This window comes from Zea mays, chromosome 7 (assembly GCF_902167145.1).
Source record: "Zea mays cultivar B73 chromosome 7, Zm-B73-REFERENCE-NAM-5.0, whole genome shotgun sequence".
Lineage (NCBI taxonomy): Eukaryota > Viridiplantae > Streptophyta > Magnoliopsida > Poales > Poaceae > Zea > Zea mays.
In genome coordinates, this window is record NC_050102.1 from 112,623,480 (window position 1) to 112,641,807 (window position 18,328).

At 48.2% G+C, this 18,328-nt stretch overlaps 1 protein-coding gene across 1 annotated transcript; it reads left to right on the plus strand.

Annotated features, from left to right (window-relative positions):
- Positions 1 to 3,763: 3,763 nt before the first annotated feature.
- LOC100501482 (uncharacterized) lies at positions 3,764 to 7,560 on the plus strand. Its single transcript, NM_001366928.1, has 3 exons — positions 3,764 to 6,534; positions 6,633 to 6,906; positions 7,034 to 7,560. The coding sequence occupies exons 1-3, from the start codon at positions 4,508 to 4,510 to the stop codon at positions 7,397 to 7,399; spliced, it is 2,667 nt and encodes an 888-aa protein (NP_001353857.1). The 5' UTR covers positions 3,764 to 4,507; the 3' UTR covers positions 7,400 to 7,560.
- The last annotated feature ends 10,768 nt before the right edge of the window (positions 7,561 to 18,328 follow it).

The following is an 18,328-nucleotide window of genomic DNA, read 5'->3' on the forward strand; positions in this document are numbered from 1 at the left end:
TAAGGCATTAATTTTGACTAGGGTTGCCTCATTATGTTGGGCATTATGGTTAAGACAGAATGATTTAGTGTTTGGCACTTGTACTAAAAAAACTTATATGCAGGTAATTGGTGCCTGTCGTAGGGTGGAGTCAGTGGTTATGGAGATCTTTGCTTAATTTGGTGGCGGTTTACAAACCGTATTACGTATTACATTATGTTTTGTGGTTGTCTTTTATGTAGTCTTTTCAGCCCTGTGTGGCGTCGTGATCTGTAGCGTCGAGTCTAAAACTGTAGCTCGGACCATATAAGTAGGGGTGGAAACGGATCGAATACGAATGTCACAGTTTACCATATTTTTGTCCGAATTCGGATACGAATTCGAATATCTTCGGATACGAATACAAAACGGATAGTCGAATCCGAATTCTTATTCAGGTATTTACTCAATTCAACTCAAACATCATACCCTAAAATTTAACATATGTATATGTGGATTTTTATTTAAGTACAAGTTTATAGATAGTTAAAATAAATTTAAATTAAAATAGATTTCTCGTGATCCTTCATATCCAAGTCAACAAAACTATATAAATAATATTTTTAAATTATCGAAGTATGTAACAAAAGATAAACAAAACATGTAATATTTAATAAGTGACATTTGTACAAATACAAGTAAATTAGAATTGATATAAAATATTACGTATCAATAAAAACAAATTTTCCGTTCTAAAATGAATGTCCTATATAAATATGTGTACCAAAACTTAAATGAAAACATGAAGAAATTTATCTTTATATTGTAAAGTGGAGAGTTATAGTTGAATGTTTATGAAACTTTGTTGAGATGTGTTCAGTGTATAGATAAAATGGAGAGTTATAATTGAATGTTTATGAAACCTATTGAATTTTATTATTGAATATCACTAGAAATATAAGGTTCATATATTTATTTATTTATCATATAAATATTTTTAATATTTTAAATGATTTATATATCATTTTTAGTATATTATCAAACTTAAAATTATTTTTAATTAGTAATTAGTGATAAAGTTAAGTTTTAAATGGTTTCATTAAACATACTTTTTTCACGGATACGAATATTATCGAATGTTTCATGTTTTTTTTCAATACGAATATAGAATCAGATAGAGAAAAGTATTATAAATCAAATTCAAATACATCCATTTGACATCCATATTAAAATCGAATACAAATATGGATATCTATATTAGTAGTTTTAGCGAATACAGATAATTCGAATCTCCATACATCTATTTCCAGCCCTATATATAGGCTTGTTCGGTTAGCTGTCAATATATATGGATTGAGTGTGATTAGATGAATTTAAATCCTAAACAAGTAAAACTTTTTTTATTTTTTTATCCAATCTAATCTATGTGTAACAAAAAGAACCGAACAAGATTTAATCCTAAATAAGATTTTTTTCCGGTGTCTACAACAAGGTAGGAAGGTCCCCAGCGTGGCATTCACATGCGTGCTTGCTCCCCGTCCTCGTCCTCGGCACTGCCGCTGCCAGCGGCCTCTCCTTAGACCAACTCCAGCAAGACTCCATATCCGACTCCGCATCCCCATTTTGCGCGGTCTGAGGCATTGTTGCGCGCTCCAGCAGACTCCGCATCCCTCTCCGCAAAATGGACGCCGTGTCCCTGCGCTCCCCATTTCCACACTTTCTCTCTCCTCTCCGCAACTCTCTGCGTGCGCGCGCGCCTGCTGGCGGGGCCCATGTGTCATAGACTGCATGCGGAGTGGGATGGGGAGTGTTGCTGGAAACGGAGCCGGATACGGAGAGGAGAGAGAATGTGTCGGCCGCGCGTTTTAGGGATACGGAGTCGCACACTGCTGGAGTTGGTCTTAGGCTGTGCGCAGCAGTAAACGCTAGCCATCCCCTTGCATGCCGGCTGTAGGGGTATCCCACGGTCGCAGCGGTGCCCCCTACGTGTCGACTTCCTTCTTTCTCCCCCAAATCTAGCGTGCCACTGTTCATCACCCTAAACACTGTGCTGTGAGTCCACGAGTAATTGTTAGTAGATAAAAAATTGATAGTTATATAGAAAATGATATTTTATAGTTGTAGTGAGGTATAGAGAGTATTTAGAGGGAACCGCTGCCGGAGATAAAAAATAAGGAGAAACATAGATGAAAAAATTTAGAGGTAACGGTTGTGGATATCCTTAGACCAACTCCAGCAGACTCTCTCTCCGTATCCCTATTTAGCACGGCCAACAGTTTCTCTCTCCTCTCCGTATCCGTCCCCGTTTCCAGCAGACTCCGTATTTGCACTCCGCATGCAGTCTATGACAGCTGGGGCCCGCGAGCAGGAGGTGGCGCATGCAGTCTTCTGGGGAGAGGAGAGAGAAACCGTGGAAAAGGGGAGTGCAGGTACACGGCGTCTGTTTTGCGGAAACAGATGCGAAGCCTGCTGGAGAGCGAAATAGTGACTCAGAGCATGTATAATACGGATGCGGAGTGTTGCTGGAGTTGGTCTTAGCCGTCCAGGCCGGCTAAACCCAAGCTCCCGACGGGCCCCTGCCACAGGGAAGAAAAAAAACCCTCTCTTTCTTCCTGCCCGGGGGGAGCGACAGCTGGGCCGCGGCACGTGCCGCGGCGCCCTTCCCGGGCGACACGTAGGCGGCCGCACGTGCGCGGGAGCGGCGATCTCACACGGCCGACGCGGGCGGATATTTTCCCACGCGGGCTGCCCCGGCCGCCCGATGGGGATCGGACGGCGCGAGAGGGTCCGGAAGTGGATAGGGCTCAGCGCGGCGTGGTCCCCTTTTTCGCTCGCCTTGGCACTGGCAGGCAGATGCAGATCGTGGGAACTCACGCTTCCAGCTAGCTCCCCCTGTACTGCGCTGTCTCTGCGTGTGAACAACCCAACTTTTTTTTTCACGGTGGTCCCTCGGCCTCCTGTTATTCACATGCCGATCGAGGCGGATCGGGGGGCAAAAAAAATAAAAAAATAAAAAAATAAAAACTCCTGCGCTGCAGGCACAGGATTTGTTTAGGAGCGATTGATTCCTTGTCCAGTTTTTAGCAGTGCGCGGATGGGGCGGCGGCGGACGGGCTTAAGAGTTGCTGGCTGGCAGGAGAAAAAACAACGCGTCATTATCCAGTCCTTTCTTGGAAAAACAATTGAAGTCAAAAGATCGCATGTATGTGCAGGCGTGCAGCTACGAACGGAAATAAATAAATAAATAAATAAATAAATTGGAGACGGAGCAGGCGGGCGACAGATAAGACTCCAGGTTTCGCAAGGAACGCTTCCGTCCCGTTCCTGCTTGCCTTGGTAGAGAGTCCGGAGGAACAAATCCCCACCTCCCCCAACACGCTCTTTGAGCGACCAAAACGTGTGCTCGCTATCTAAAAACCAGCAAACAGGATAACGCTTTCGTTCGAGGCAGCAGCATACCATAATCGTGATCCGAACAGCTGCTGGGCGGGTGGGTGGGCGTGGGCAGCAGGACAGGACGGCAGGCAGAGGGCAAGCGGCCACCCAAGCGATAAACAACAAGAACACAGGGTTGTTTCCAGCAAATCGCCCGAGTTGTATTACTAGTATTTTATTCGGCGCGTCTCCATCGCGAGGCCACTCGGCTCGGCTGCTCGGCTCCGGATCGGCGTCTCTGCTACTAAACTAAAATAAAATAAAACGCTAAAGCTTATCGCAACTCGTTCTCTCGGCTGCTGCTCCTGCTGCTTGCTACTTAAACAAACACATCTCAGCGTCTCTTGCGATCGCTCAAGAGCCACCACCACCAGTCCACCACGCCCCCTGCACGCGACCCGAGGCCAAGAATCGCTTCCGTTCCGCGCCGCCTCCTATATCCAGCGAGCGGCGCTGCCAGCCCACGCCTCGCTCGAATCCCTCCTCCTTCCTGGAAACGGGGTTTGCTTTCCCTGCCCCGCCAAATCCTTTCTTCTCCATCCAGCCGGTTCCTACCCATCCTGCCGGCTGCGGCTGCGGCAGCGGCTGCCTGGCGCTGCCGTGCGTTGCAGAGCGAGGGCGAGGCGGAGGTGGCCAAATGCCGGTCCAGGACCGGGTCGTCGTCGTCGGCGAGCGCGCGAGACTCTGTCTCCCCCCTGCCGCCGGTCTGTCGAGGTGTGGTAGTGGTAGTGGCCGTCCCAGCTGGAGCACCTGAGACGTCGTTGCTCGGTCGTCCGGATTGATTTCGGCCGAAAGCTGCTTGTGGGTTTTTTTTTCCGGAAAGGGAGGGAGGGAGGGAGGGCAGCCTTTTCGGTTTTCTGATTGTTACTAGTTGCTCTGCGGATTCGATTCCCTTGCCGAGATTTATCTCTTCGCCGCCGGAGACTGGTGGACAGCAGATCCTCTTCCATCTCCGCCGGCCGTTCATTCTTAAGCTGCCTGCGAAGCTTTTTCTTGAGACCCTCTCCAGAGTACTGTTCGCCGGATCTTGGTTTGGAGGGCGAGCGGTGAAAGATCGAATCCTTGTTTGGAGGTTCAGCGGCAGGCAGCTCGCTGTGACGTCGCCCGTGCGGGCATGGTGTCCAGATCCTACTCGAACCTCCTGGAGCTCGCCGCCGGCGGCAGCGGCGGCGAGCCGCTGCCGTCGCTGGGGCGCCGCCGGATACCGCGCGTCGTGACGGCCTCCGGCATTGTGCCGGACCTCGACGTCTCCGACGCCGCCTCCGCCGCCGACCAGTCCTCCCACGCGCCGCGGGAGCGCGTCATCATCGTCGCCAACCAGCTCCCCGTCCGCGCCTCCCGCCGCGCCGCCGCCGGCGCCGGCGGCGGCGGGTGGGACTTCGCGTGGGACCAGGACAGCCTCCTCCTGCAGGTCAAGGACAGCCTCCGCGCGCACCACGGCCGCGCGGACGTGGAGTTCGTCTACGTCGGCGGCCTCCGCGACGACGTGCCCCCAGCCGAGCACGACCAGGTCGCGCACGACCTCCTCGAGGGCTTCCGCTGCGTTCCCACCTTCCTGCCCGCCGACCTCCGCTCCCGCTTCTACCACGGCTTCTGCAAGCAGCAGCTCTGGCCACTGTTCCATTACATGCTGCCACTGTCGCCGGAGCTAGGCGGCCGCTTCGACCGCCTCCTCTGGCAGGCCTACGTGTCGGTCAACAAGATCTTCGCCGACAAGATCCTGGAGGTGATCAGCCCCGACGAAGACTTCGTCTGGGTGCACGATTACCATCTCATGGTGCTCCCCACATTCCTGCGGAAGCGCTTCAACCGGGTCAAGCTCGGGTTCTTCCTCCATAGCCCCTTCCCGTCGTCGGAGATCTACAAGACCCTGCCTGTGCGTGAGGAGCTGCTCCGGTCGCTGCTGAACGCCGATCTGATTGGCTTCCACACTTTTGATTATGCCAGACACTTCTTGTCGTGCTGCAGCAGGATGCTCGGGCTCAAGTATGAGTCGCAGAGGGGCTACATTGCTCTGGAGTACTATGGCCGGACAGTTACTATCAAGATCTTGCCTGTGGGAGTACACTTGGAGCAGCTACGGTCAGTCCTCAACCTCCCGGAGCTTGGGGTCAAGGTGGCCGAGCTTCTGAAACAGTTCTGTCATCGGAACCGTCTGCTGTTGCTTGGTGTTGATGACATGGATATCTTCAAAGGAATTAGCTTGAAGCTTTTGGCGTTTGAGCAGCTCCTAATGCAGCATCCGGAGTGGCGGGGAAGGGTGGTGCTTGTTCAGATCGCCAATCCAGCAAGGGGGCGGGGAAAGGATGTGAGGGAGGTACAGGAAGAGAGCGATGCAATGGTGAGGCGCATCAACGACGCGTTCGGGCAGCCAGGTTACCAGCCGGTGATACTGATCGACCAGCCTCTGCAGTTCTATGAGAGGATGGCTTACTATGTCGTCGCGGAGTGCTGTTTGGTCACTGCAGTGAGGGACGGGATGAACCTGATCCCATACGAGTACGTAATTGCTCGACAAGGGAATGAGAGGATAGATAGTATTCTAGGCCTTGGTCCGGCTTCAAGGAAGAAGAGCATGCTTGTCGTGTCAGAGTTCATCGGCTGCTCGCCCTCCCTGAGCGGCGCTATCCGTGTGAACCCTTGGAACATCGATTCAGTAGCCGACGCAATGGACTACGCGCTGGAGATGCCGGAAGGGGAGAAGGTGTTGAGACATGAGAAACACCACAGATACGTGAGCACGCACGACGTCGGGTACTGGGCGAACAGCTTCCTGCAAGATCTTGAGCGGATTTGCCTCGACCATAACAGGAGGCGTTGCTGGGGCATAGGGTTTGGGCTGAAGTTCAGGGTTGTGGCCCTCGACCCAAACTTCAAGAAGCTTGCGGTGGAGCACTTGGTCTTGGCCTACCGGAGGACGAAGAAGCGTGTCATTCTCTTAGACTACGATGGGACGCTGATGCCGCAGACTTCGCTCGGTAAGAGTCCTACCTCAAGGACGATAGACATGTTGAACAGCCTTTGCCGCGACAGGAACAACATGGTCTTCCTTGTGAGCGCAAAGAGCCGGATGACTCTGAACGAATGGTTCTTACCATGTGAGAGCCTTGGACTAGCAGCTGAACACGGCTGCTTCCTCAGGTAAAATAATAACTTCCTGCTGTCTCCCAAGCAGTTCGTGATCTGCTACTGCTGGAGAGCACACACACTAATCGCTGATGCTGTCGACGGTTGTGTAGGCTGAGAAGAGACGCAGAATGGGAGACATGCGTTCCGGTGATAGACTGCAGCTGGAAGCAGATCGCAGAGCCTGTGATGAAGACCTATACCGAGACTACGGACGGGTCGACTATTGAGGACAAGGAGACTGCCATCGTGTGGTGCTACGAGGACGCCGATCCAGATTTCGGATCCTGCCAGGCCAAGGAGCTCCACGACCATCTGGAGAGCGTGCTTGCAAACGAGCCGGTCTCAGTGAAAGCTGGACCCAACCTCGTCGAGGTGAAGCCACAGGTAGTATAAAAAGCCTGCCTGCCGCTGCTCACAACAGCAACTGCTACTGTTGATTCAGTTAGCGACGTGTCTGTCTGTCTGTCTGTCGTGCTAAGGAAAATGCTGGCCCTTCCCCCCGGTTTCGCAGGGCGTAAGCAAGGGCCTGGTGGCGAAGCGGATCCTGTCGACGACGCAGGAGCGGGGCGACGCCGACGACGACCTGCCGGACTTCGTGCTGTGCGTGGGCGACGACCGGTCCGACGAGGACATGTTCGAGGTGATCGCGGCGGCGGCGGCCGCGAGGGGCGTGTCCTCCCTGCAGGCGGAGGCGGAGGTGTTCGCGTGCACGGTGGGGCGCAAGCCCAGCAAGGCCAAGTACTACCTGGACGACCCCGCGGACATCGTGCGCCTCGTCCAGGGCCTCGCCAGCGTCTCCGACGACGACCAGACGCACGCCCCACCGCCGCCGCCTCCCTCGGCGGCGACGACGGCGGCGGACACCGTGCCGAGGTGAACCGTGTCGGCGTGCGGGGGTGCGGTGCAGTTAGCTCTAGGCGGCATGAGACCTTGTGGTTGTGGTGGAACTAGTGGAAGGGACCGTCGCTCGCGACTGTTCGCAGGTGGTGTACAAAATGCTCTAGGAATGTTGTGGTCTGGGAATGTCCTTGTTCGTGCTGCCTCGTCCTCGTCGCGTGGCCACCGCACTGTGTACATAAACATAAGGCACTCGTCGAGGTCGCCGGTCACGTCGATCTGCCGCCCTGAAGCTCCAAAGGTCGCCGAGACGCTGCGGGTCGCGTTGCATTCCTTCTGTCTGTGGGTCGGGTGGGGTGGTGACCCTCGTAGCCCTCGCTGCAGCTAATGATGGCGAGCAACAGTGCAGTGGAGGGGAGGGGAGTGGAGGTGGTGGTTGCACTTGCTGACCCGCCGCACAGCAACAGTCGCGGGCGGTAGCCTTATCCTGTTGCCTATCGGGGCAAAGGTTCTTCTGCCGGTCTAATCATGTTTGGTCGGGATAAGGCTCTCGTGCCGTGTTTAGCAACGAGAATACAAGAGCGAGATTCCTGCCCTCGATCGCCGATGGATGGTTGGTCTCCAGTGGATTTAGCAGCGCGTTTCGTCTTGGGCCCTGGGTGGTCCGGCTGCCGACCTGGTCCGGGCACTTGTGTGCTCTGGAACTGGAAGGCGAATAGATAGATAAGGCTGGAGTAGGGTGTAACTGTAAGTCACCTCGTAGCTGAATATGGTTCTCAGTTGTAACATGTATCTACCGGTTCGTTTTGGTCGACTCCTTTTGAATGCATACATGCCCGGATTGCGTTGAGCTGGAGCCCGACAAACATGCCACCGAACAAGCTGCAATTTATACTGAACAAGCTGTAAGATCAGAGGCGTGGTCCGGCATCGCGCTGGCGGTGGCGTCTTGTCTCGCTGTCTCATCCCACCGCTACGACTATAAAGATCCCGACGCCGGCCGAAGATTAGGGTGTTGTGGGCGATGACGTCCGCCGTGGCGTCAACACGCACGGCTGAGGTGCGGGCGGCCCCGCTGCCCGGGTCGTTGCGCCGACGTCCGGCCTCCGGTGAGCCTCCTCCTCAGGATAATCGGTCGCGACGATAAGATAAGGCTCCGCAGCGGAACTGGTCAAGTTGGCTGGGGCCGGCAGGGCAGCGTCGCGTCGCAGTGAGCCAGCCGGTGATGAGACAAATCGGCTCCGATCCTCTCGATGATGATTGATGGATAAGATCAGAGTATTATTTATACAGCCCAACTTTGCCTTGGGACGTACGGCATCTCACTAGTAAAATAAATCTTCAGCAATGTGAAATCTTCAGAAGCGATCCAGAAAATACCTTGTTTTGGACTTTGGAGTGATTTTCGCTCATATACCAGTAACAATAATAAAATACTACATCTATCTTTTTTATTTTGACGCCAAACTGTATAAAAATAAACTACAAAATATGGAGGGAGTAGGAAGAACCATGGGTTTCATGGCTTCCGAATCTTATGCGCTGTTTGGTTTCTTTAGTTACTAGATTAAATTTTAGTGACTAAAGTTTAGTCACTAAAGTAACCCGTTTGGTTCCAGTGACTAAACCGAACTAAAGAACATCAATTGCTGTGAATAATGACTGTTTTACCTCTATTAATTAATGGATGTTTGCTATAAGAAAAAAGTAGAGAGGGTAAATAAGGTAAAAATACTACTTTAGTTCCTTTTAGTCACCCATTTGGTGACTAAAGAACTAAAGTTTAGTCACCTACTTTAGTCACCATGTTTACTTCTTTAGGGACTAAAAGTAACTAAACTTTAGTCACCCCCAAACCAAACGGGGCCTTAGCTTGAGTCACAGCTTTTGCTTATACAACAGTTGGCGTGTTTTGATGGACCAATTGTTGCATGTTTTAATCGGACGTATCTCTTCACACACACATATATGTATATACACACACTATGAAGAAGGTAAGGGGTAGGCTGTCTCTCTTTGTTCTGCTTCTCCCTATTCTGCATCCCTTCAATTTGTACTATCCATGTCAATCTGCACCGTTCGCTGCCCGAGCAACGAGAGCCTCCTCACTCCGTAGCAGTCGCCCCGCCTCCCATTCCCATGGCAACCACCTCCGATTGCCACATCTCCAAGATCCACCCCACCCCATCCCCGGCGTCTAGATCCTTCCTCCGCAGCCGCCACTCGCCTCTCGTCCCCCTAGCAGTAGCACGACGCCCAGCCCACACCCGCCCACCTCCGCCCAGCCCACACCCGCCCACCCCCGAACCCCACGGCTCCCCCATGTGTATGCCGTTATGCCCACACCCCACACCACCAACCACCGTCTCTGCGGTGGCCCCCGCCCCACGGTCGACCAGCGCCATGCGCATCTGCCACTACGTCGCGCACCTCCTCTCCTCTACCACTGTCGCCCCCTCCTCGCCGCCATGACCGCCCGCCGCGTCTTGGCTCCACACCGACGACTACTGCACCTTATGCAAGCTCAGCTGCCTAGCCCCGTAGGTAACTCGATCGATCCCCTTCTCGCTTTTACTTCTTCAGGGTGAGGGTGTGCTGGATCCAGTCCTCGAGCGAAACCTTGCTGGCGGCGGTGGTGAACAACGCGCAGTCACAGTCGTGGGGCGGAGATGCCACCAGCTCTGAAGTCCGTCGAAGAGGAGAGAGCCTCATCCGACCTCGAGACGGTGCGATGAGGTTAGACCCGGAGCACAGAGGTATCGTCGGTCACCGCCATCATGGGCGAGTTGTTGCTACCATTGCACCAGGAACAAGGCTCATATTGTAATACCCACTTTATAAGCAAAGTCTAAAAAGAGAAATTATGTTCCTGTATACATATATGTGTTACCTATATGCATCATCACATGTGAACACCCTATGTAAAAAAACAAATAATTAATAACATAAAAGCCACTACAATATGTATCATGCTGGTTTTCATTTTTTGTGCATTTGTGGATAATAAAATAAATGTGTCATTAAAAATATATTAATATGTTAATGGACACATTGGATATAACCTCTAAATTGAAAACAAAATGACATAGAAAAAAGAAAGAAAGAGAAGAAACATCATAAAATATAAAACAAAATCGATAAAAATATAAACCCAACCATAAATGGTATGATTAAAGTCTACCTTTTGAGTACTAAACTCACATTCATATTTGAAGTTCAAATTTGGGACTTAAATTTGAAATTAAAAGGAGAAAAGGAAAGGGAAAGTAAAAATATATAAAAAAAGAAATAAATGTGGGAGAACAGCCATTGGGCCGAAATCCTTGCGCACGGCCCAATTAACCATTTCACTCGGTCGGCCCAGCCACTCACTACCGCGCTCGCCCACTGGCACACTGGCATGTGGGGCCCCTGGCGCAGCCGCTTTCCCCTTCCGAAGCGTGGACCAGGCACTGTCTATCTCCTACCCGCGTGCCTCAGCCGCCCACCTCCGCAACGACTGGGTCTCCATGGCCGACTTCTGCGCGGGTGGCGCGGATAGCGCGGTGGTGAAGCATTTTTCTCTCCGCTGCTTGGGCCCGAGTCGTCCGGTCCCCCTCCCTAACGGAATCGCGCACCCACCGTAGGAACCATGCTGCAAAACTCGTCTGCGCGCTCCGTTAAACGATTCTCCCCAAGAATCGGACTCAGTCTTGGTATAAGAACCCTGGGTGCCGCCATCGTGTGCTCTCCAAGAGGGATAGTATCCGCCGTGATCCATATTGCTGAGCGAATCCATGGGAGAGAGATGGAACAGAGAGGATGCCGCCATGGGGATAAATCACCTACTGCGGCAATGGAGCCTTAAATGTTGATCTGGGACATCTGTGGAGCACTCCGGTGTTGCACCGTGACTCCTAGACGCTTTGGCAGCTGCTAATTTCTCCGTGGTGTCACTGCGCTAGCAGAATTTCTCGTCGTACCTCATCGCCGCCGCTAGGGCCGCTCTGCACCATGGACTGGCTTCAACTCGCGATATGAGCCGGTAATAGCCCTTCCCTGCTGTTCATAGTACCCCGCACTTCATCTAGCATGGTTCGGGTTGGGTCCTGGGCGTCGGGATGACCATTGGGACGTTGCTCCGACGATGCGCCGCCGTGCGGGTCGTGGTCTCCGTCGTGGGCTACCGGCAGTGTCTGTGGGCGGGACCGTAACCGTTGATCTCGGTGGCAACGGTCAGGATTGGGACCGCATAAGCGGTTCACGTTAGGTTGATCTGGGGCGTAGATCATGGATCGGATGGATCTGGGCTGATCTCCGGGGATCGATGATCTCAACCGTTAGTATTAGATCTGGCGGGTGTTGTGCGATCCGTGCGATGCAAAACCTGGGTCGTTGGATCTAGATCCAAAGGCCCATATAGCGTACCGATTCGTTATAAGTGAGATAAGATCCTGGCGCTTGATGTGTGATCGGGCGGCCGAGATCGGCGCGTACCCCTTCGCGACGCCAGATTTACTAAAGAGTCCCCCAGAAATTATAAAATAAACCCGCGGTCCAGTCTAGGATTTTCTGTGTCTTGGGAATCTTTCCCCGAGACCCCATGTGTTCTCTGTAAATAGTGCGCGCAGCCCAGGCAGGGAAGAAAAACCTATAAAATCATTTAGAAATTGATTTGTAGTGTAAAAATAAATGCAAGAACTTGTTTAATGCATAGAAAATGCATACCTAGTCCAAATCAACCCATTCCAGTTCCTATAATTTTATAATAATATTGTTTATCACATAGTACCACTGTTTTGACATGAAAGTCACATTAAAATTTATATCCTATTTAATCTTGCATAAAACACATAAAACCTTTAGAAATTCATAACGTAAAATATATAACTCCAAATTGATTCATTCCAGTGGAATTAATTTTGTTTAAGTATTGTCTATCACCTAGTACCTTTACCTAACCATGAAACTTGATTTAAAATTATTCACATGAATTACTCTATTCCAGGTACTTGATAACAACATAAAATCATAACTCTTTAACCGTAACTCCGATTTTAGTGGTTCTCGTTCCCACGATCTCGTAGCAACGCGTAGATCATTATTTTGTAGTATGTTCTTATGTTTGGTGTGATGTTAATTTTGTCTATACCATGTATGTTTGTATGGCTACGACTAGCAGTGCGGTTGTGAGTCACCTGAAGTTCATCCTGTCACCTGGATTTTCAAGTGCCAGGCAAGTTGTGCCCTTGATTCACTTTTGTTACCCAATAATGTTCTTTATAATCATTTACCATGCATAGGTTTAATTTTGATGGGACCCAATAGGTCACCCTAGATTGTTTATCTCATTACCTTGTTTACCCCTGAATCACTTGGGTAGTTTGCTATTGCTTTATATGGTTTTGGGATAATCATTTATTATATTCATGTTCCAGTTATTATGTTATTTTATTTTCATGTCAAGATCATTATATTATTGTTAATTGGAACATGGAGCTTAACTTGAGAAACACGTGCCACCACAAGGGAGGAATGGGACCCCTTGGCTAACTAATTAGGAAAGCTAGTGGAAGACTACCTTACCCGAAAGGGGCAAGGGCAGTAGGGGAGTTGCATGCGAGGAGGTTCTCGGGTTGATTTTGCTGCGATGGCGGTCAGACGGGGGATTCTTGCAAGTGCTCTTCCCATAAACTGTAGCGGGTTTTCGGAAGCTAGTGGAACTTTATAAAGGCCTCGTAGTGGATCCCTAGCCATTCACCTTGGTAGTGTCTAAGGGCCTAGCTAACCCTGGCGACATGGGAAACACGACTTGTGGGTAAAAGGTACAACCTCTGCAGAGTGTAAAACTGGTATACTAGCCGAGCTCACGGTCATGAGCGGCTCAGGACTCTCCGATGATTAAATTATGGAACCTAAACTCAATTTGTCATTTGCATTTGCATGGGATTTGTTATTAATTTTGTTCTATTATTTTACTATGGTTTGGTATTCACTTACACTTAGTAACTGCTAATAAAATTTTGACCAACTTATAAAAGCAATGCTTAGCTTTAACCTCTATTGTTGACCAGCCTTACACTTCATGAACTCCCACCTTTGGCGAGTTCATGTCACATTATTCCCCACAACTTGTTGAGCTATGATCATGTGTGAGATCACCCTTGCTGTCTCACCCCCCACAGGAGAAGAACAGGTGGCTCAGGAGGAGCCACAAGGCGAGGAGTTTGATCTGATCTAGGTGGCGTTTCTCAGTTGACATTGGCGCCGACGATCCTTAGTTCGTTTTATATTTATTCTTTTATTTTGTAATAAGTCTTCCGCTATGTAATAAATACTCTGATGTTATTGTGACATTTATCTCTATACACTCTGTTATATATACGTTGTCTTTTTGGCGCATGTATGAGATGCACCTGGCTTTGTTCCTTAAAGCCAGGTGTGACAGAAGTGGTATCAGAGGAAATGTTGACTGTAGGACGAAACCTAGATAGAAACGGACAAATCCTTACCTACTTATCTTACTCTGATTCATTCTATACTTACCTTATCTTGATCTTGTCTCACCTTCTACTGTTCTACTCTGATCATTCTTACCTTCTCTACTCTGAGACAAGATGGATTTCACACCTTGGAATCCTACAACTATGAACTTTTTCAGAGATAGGGAACCCAAGACAAAATTAAAACTATTTTCTCTATTAAAAAAAATTTGTTGGTTGATTGTTCTGATGATGAATGCTTGATTTGCTTCTTTGATTGATTGAAACATTATAGTTGGGCATCTTAGCATGTACTACTATAAGGTAATGTATTAGCTTTAGTTGGTGACACACTAAGCTACTTAGCTAATAAATCACCCGCAATAACTTTTCTCGTAATTACATGCCTTGTCTATAATCCTTTCTTTCTTACCCTGTATTTCTAACCCAGATGGGCTACCCCTATAGTGTTAGAAGAGAGCACTATAGACGTGGTACTTGGTATGTCATGGTTAAGAAGGGCAAAGACAGTTTATACACTGGGCTAAGGGAACCGTACAACTCACTAGTTCCAAAGAAGAAATATTTGAAGTTGAAATTGCAGTAACTACCACCACCAGATTAGCGGCATTCTTAGAAGATGAGAAGTTTGTGGGTGACAACATCCGTGCAGTTAGAGATTTTTCGGATGTCTTTCCAGAGGAGTTATTAGGGATGCCACCATATAGGGAAGTTGAGTTTGTCATTGATCCCTTACCTGGGCTATCCCTACTTTCAAACAGCCATGCAGGATGTCTGTAGAAGAGTTAAAGGGACTGAAGAAGCAATTAACAGAATTATAAGAGGCTAGGTACATTCGTTCGAATTCTTCACCTTGTGGAGCACCAGTTCTAATTGTACAGAAGAAAGAAGGATCACAAGGGATGTGCGTGGATTATAGGTCCCTTAACGATGTCACTATGAAGAACAAGTATCCATTACCCCACATTGAAGATTTATTTGATCAGATGAGAGATGCTAGAGTATTCTCGAAGATTGATCTCCAATCGGGTTACCATCAAATGAAGATTAGGCCATCGGATATTCCCAAGACGGATTTCTCGACCCGATATGGTTTATATGAGTTCACCCCGTTATGTCATTTGGACTAACTAATGCACTAACCTATTTTATGGATCTAAAGAATAAAGTGTTCATGATCTGAACAGATTCGTCATGGTTCTCATCGACGATATTCTTATTTATTCTAAGAGTGATAGTGATCATGAGGAACATCTGATATTGGAGCTATAAGAAGCTACGAGATAATCAATTCTACGCCAAGTACAACAAATGCGAGTTTTGGATTGGCAAGGTGCCATTTCATGGACATATCATTTCTAACGAAGGAATATCAATGGATCCTGCTAAAGTCAAGGAGATAGTGGCGTGGAGCATACCCACTATAGTTATGGAGATTCAGAGTTTCTTGGGAATTGCAGGATATTATCAGAGACTTATTGAAGGATTTTCTAAGATTGCTAAGCCTATGACCTTGCTTCTGGAGAAGGGAAGAGAATTTAAGTGGGACGAGAAGTGCCAAGATAGCTTTGGTCAACTAAAGAAGAGGTTAATGTCACCACCAGTGTTGGTTATGCCAGATCTACATAAGGGATTTGATATTTGTTGTGATGCGTGTGGCCAAGGCTTAGGATGTGTGCTCATGCAAGAAAGACATGTGATTGCCTACGCGTCTCGTCAGTTGCGGAAACATGAATTGAACTACCCCACTCATGACTTAGAACTGGCAGCCGTTGTGCATGCGCTTAAGATTTGGAGACATTATATTATGGGAACCAAGTGTCAAGTGTACACGGATCATAAGAGTTTGAAGTATATATTCACTTAGAAGGATCTCAACCTTAGGCAACGCCATTGGTTGGAACTTATTAAGGATTACGATTTAGAGATTCACTATCACCCGGGCAAGGCAAATTTGGTTGCAGATGCCTTGAGTCAAAAGGAGCATGTTCATTCAGCTGTTGTTGCCCAGCTACCCGATGAGGTTGTTGAGGATTTCAGGAGACTTAACCTGGGGATAGTTGCTCACACTAAAGGAGTTACTATTGATGTGGAACCTATCTTGGAACAAGAAATCCGCAAAGGACAGATTGGTGATGCTAAGATACAAGAGATTAAGGATCTGATTACTGAAGGTCGAGGTCCGGAATTTACGGAAGGTGAGCAAGGCACCGTATGGTTCAAGGACAGGATATGTGTTCCTGATATTGAAAGCCTTCGTGAGACTATTTTAAAGGAGGCCCATGACTCGGATTATTCTATTCATCCTGGTAGTACTAAGATGTATCAAGGTTTGAAGCATAAATATTGGTGGTATGGATTAAAGAGAGATGTGGCTGCACATGTGGCTATGTGCAATGCGTGTCAAAGAGTTAAGGCTGAACACCAGAGACCAGCTGGACTACTGTACCCATTAAAGATACCCGAATGGAAGTGGGAAGAGATTGGCATGGATTTCATTACTGGATTGCCTCGCACCTCGAAAGGATATGGTTCTATATGAGTTATTGTGGATAGACCAACCAAAGTGGCTCATTTCATTCCGGTCAAGACGACTTATAAGGTACCTCAATTGGTAGAGTTATATATGGTTTGGATTATGTCTCTACACGGTGTACCTAAGAAGATCATTTTGGATAGAGGATCACAGTTTACCCCCAGATTTTGGAAAAGTTTTCATGAGAATACGGATGCGAAGTTGAATTTTAGTTCGGCCTACCTCAGACTGACAGATGGACTAAAAGGACTAATCAAGTATTGGAGCACATGTTGAGAGCTTGTGCCCTTCAGCATGGTAGTAGTTGGGACAAGAGTCTACCTTGTGCTGAGTTCTCATATAATAATAGTTACCAGGCCAGTCTGGAGATGTCACCGTTCGAGACTCTGTATGACAGGAAATGCAGGACTCCTCTATTTTGGACCAGATTAGAGGAAGACAATTCTTTGGACCTGAACTTATTCAAGAGGCAGAAGAACAAGTCCGTATAATTCGGGAGAATTTAAGGGTAGCTCAGACCAGATAAAGGAGCTATGCTGATAATAGAGGGAGACCACTGGAATTTGAGGAAGGTGATCATGTGTACCTCAAGATGTCACCACTTCGTGGAATGAGGAGATTCAAGGTTAAGGGCAAATTGTTCCCTCGCTTTATTGGACCCTTTGGAGTTTTTTAGGCAAGTTGGAGAGATGGCCTATCAACTCGAGCTACCTAATAATCTATCTGATGTGCACAATGTATTTCATGTGTCTCAACTTAAAAAAGTGTCTCCGTGTCCCTAAGGAACAATTACCAATGGAAGAGTTCAGTGTTTGGAGTGATTTGACTTACACGGAGTATCCTGTCAAGATTTCTGATACATTGTCTCGAGTTACAAGGAATAAAGTGATAAAGATGTGCAAAGTTCAATGGAGCCATCATGGCGAAGATGAAGCAACATGAGAAAGAGAAGAAGAGCTTCGCATAGATTTTCCCACATCTTTTCTCTAGTCCTTCCTAAATCTCGAGGACGAGATTCTTTTTAAGGGGGGTAGGATTTGTAATACCCACTTTATAAGCAAAGTCTAAAAAGAGAAATTATGTTCCTGTATACATATATGTGTTACCTATATGCATCATCACATGTGAACACCCTATGTAAAAAAACAAATAATTAATAACATAAAAGCCACTACAATATGTATCATGCTGGTTTTCATTTTTGTGTGCATTTGTGGATAATAAAATAAATGTGTCATTAAAAATATATTAATATGTTAATGGACACATTGGATATAACCTCTAAATTGAAAACAAAATGACATAGAAAAAAGAAAGAAAGAGAAGAAACATCATAAAATATAAAACAAAATCGATAAAAATATAAACCCAACCATAAATGGTATGATTAAAGTCTACCTTTTGAGTACTAAACTCGCATTCATATTTGAAGTTCAAATTTGGGACTTAAATTTGAAATTAAAAGGAGAAAAGAAAAGGGAAAGTAAAAATATATATAAAAAAGAAATAAATGTGGGAGAACAGCCATTGGGCCGAAATCCTTGTGCGTGGCCCAATTAACCATTTCACTCGGTCGGCCCAGCCACTCACTACCGCGCTCGCCCACTGGCACACTGGCATGTGGGGCCCCTGGCGCAGCCGCTTTCCCCTTCCGAAGCGTGGACCAGGCACTGTCTATCTCCTACCCGCGTGCCTCAGCCGCCCACCTCCGCAACTACCGGGTCTCCATGGCCGACTTCTGCGCGGGTGGCGCGGATAGCGCGGTGGTGAAGCATTTTTCTCTCCGCTGCTTGGGCCCGAGTCGTCCGGTCCCCCTCCCTAATGGAATCGCGCACCCACCGTAGGAACCGTGCCGCAAAACTCGTCTGCGCGCTCCGTTAAACGATTCTCCCCAAGAATCGGACTCAGTCTTGGTATAAGAACCCTAGGCGCTGCCATCGTGTGCTCGCCA

Bases quoted from the DNA above. Each gene is read 5' to 3' on its own strand.
- LOC100501482 (NM_001366928.1), top strand. From the start codon at position 4,508: ATGGTGTCCAGATCCTACTCGAACCTCCTGGAGCTCGCCGCCGGCGGC. The intron at 6,535-6,632 runs GTAAAATAATAA...ACGGTTGTGTAG, and splicing joins GAACACGGCTGCTTCCTCAG to GCTGAGAAGAGACGCAGAAT. The intron at 6,907-7,033 runs GTAGTATAAAAA...CCGGTTTCGCAG, and splicing joins TCGTCGAGGTGAAGCCACAG to GGCGTAAGCAAGGGCCTGGT.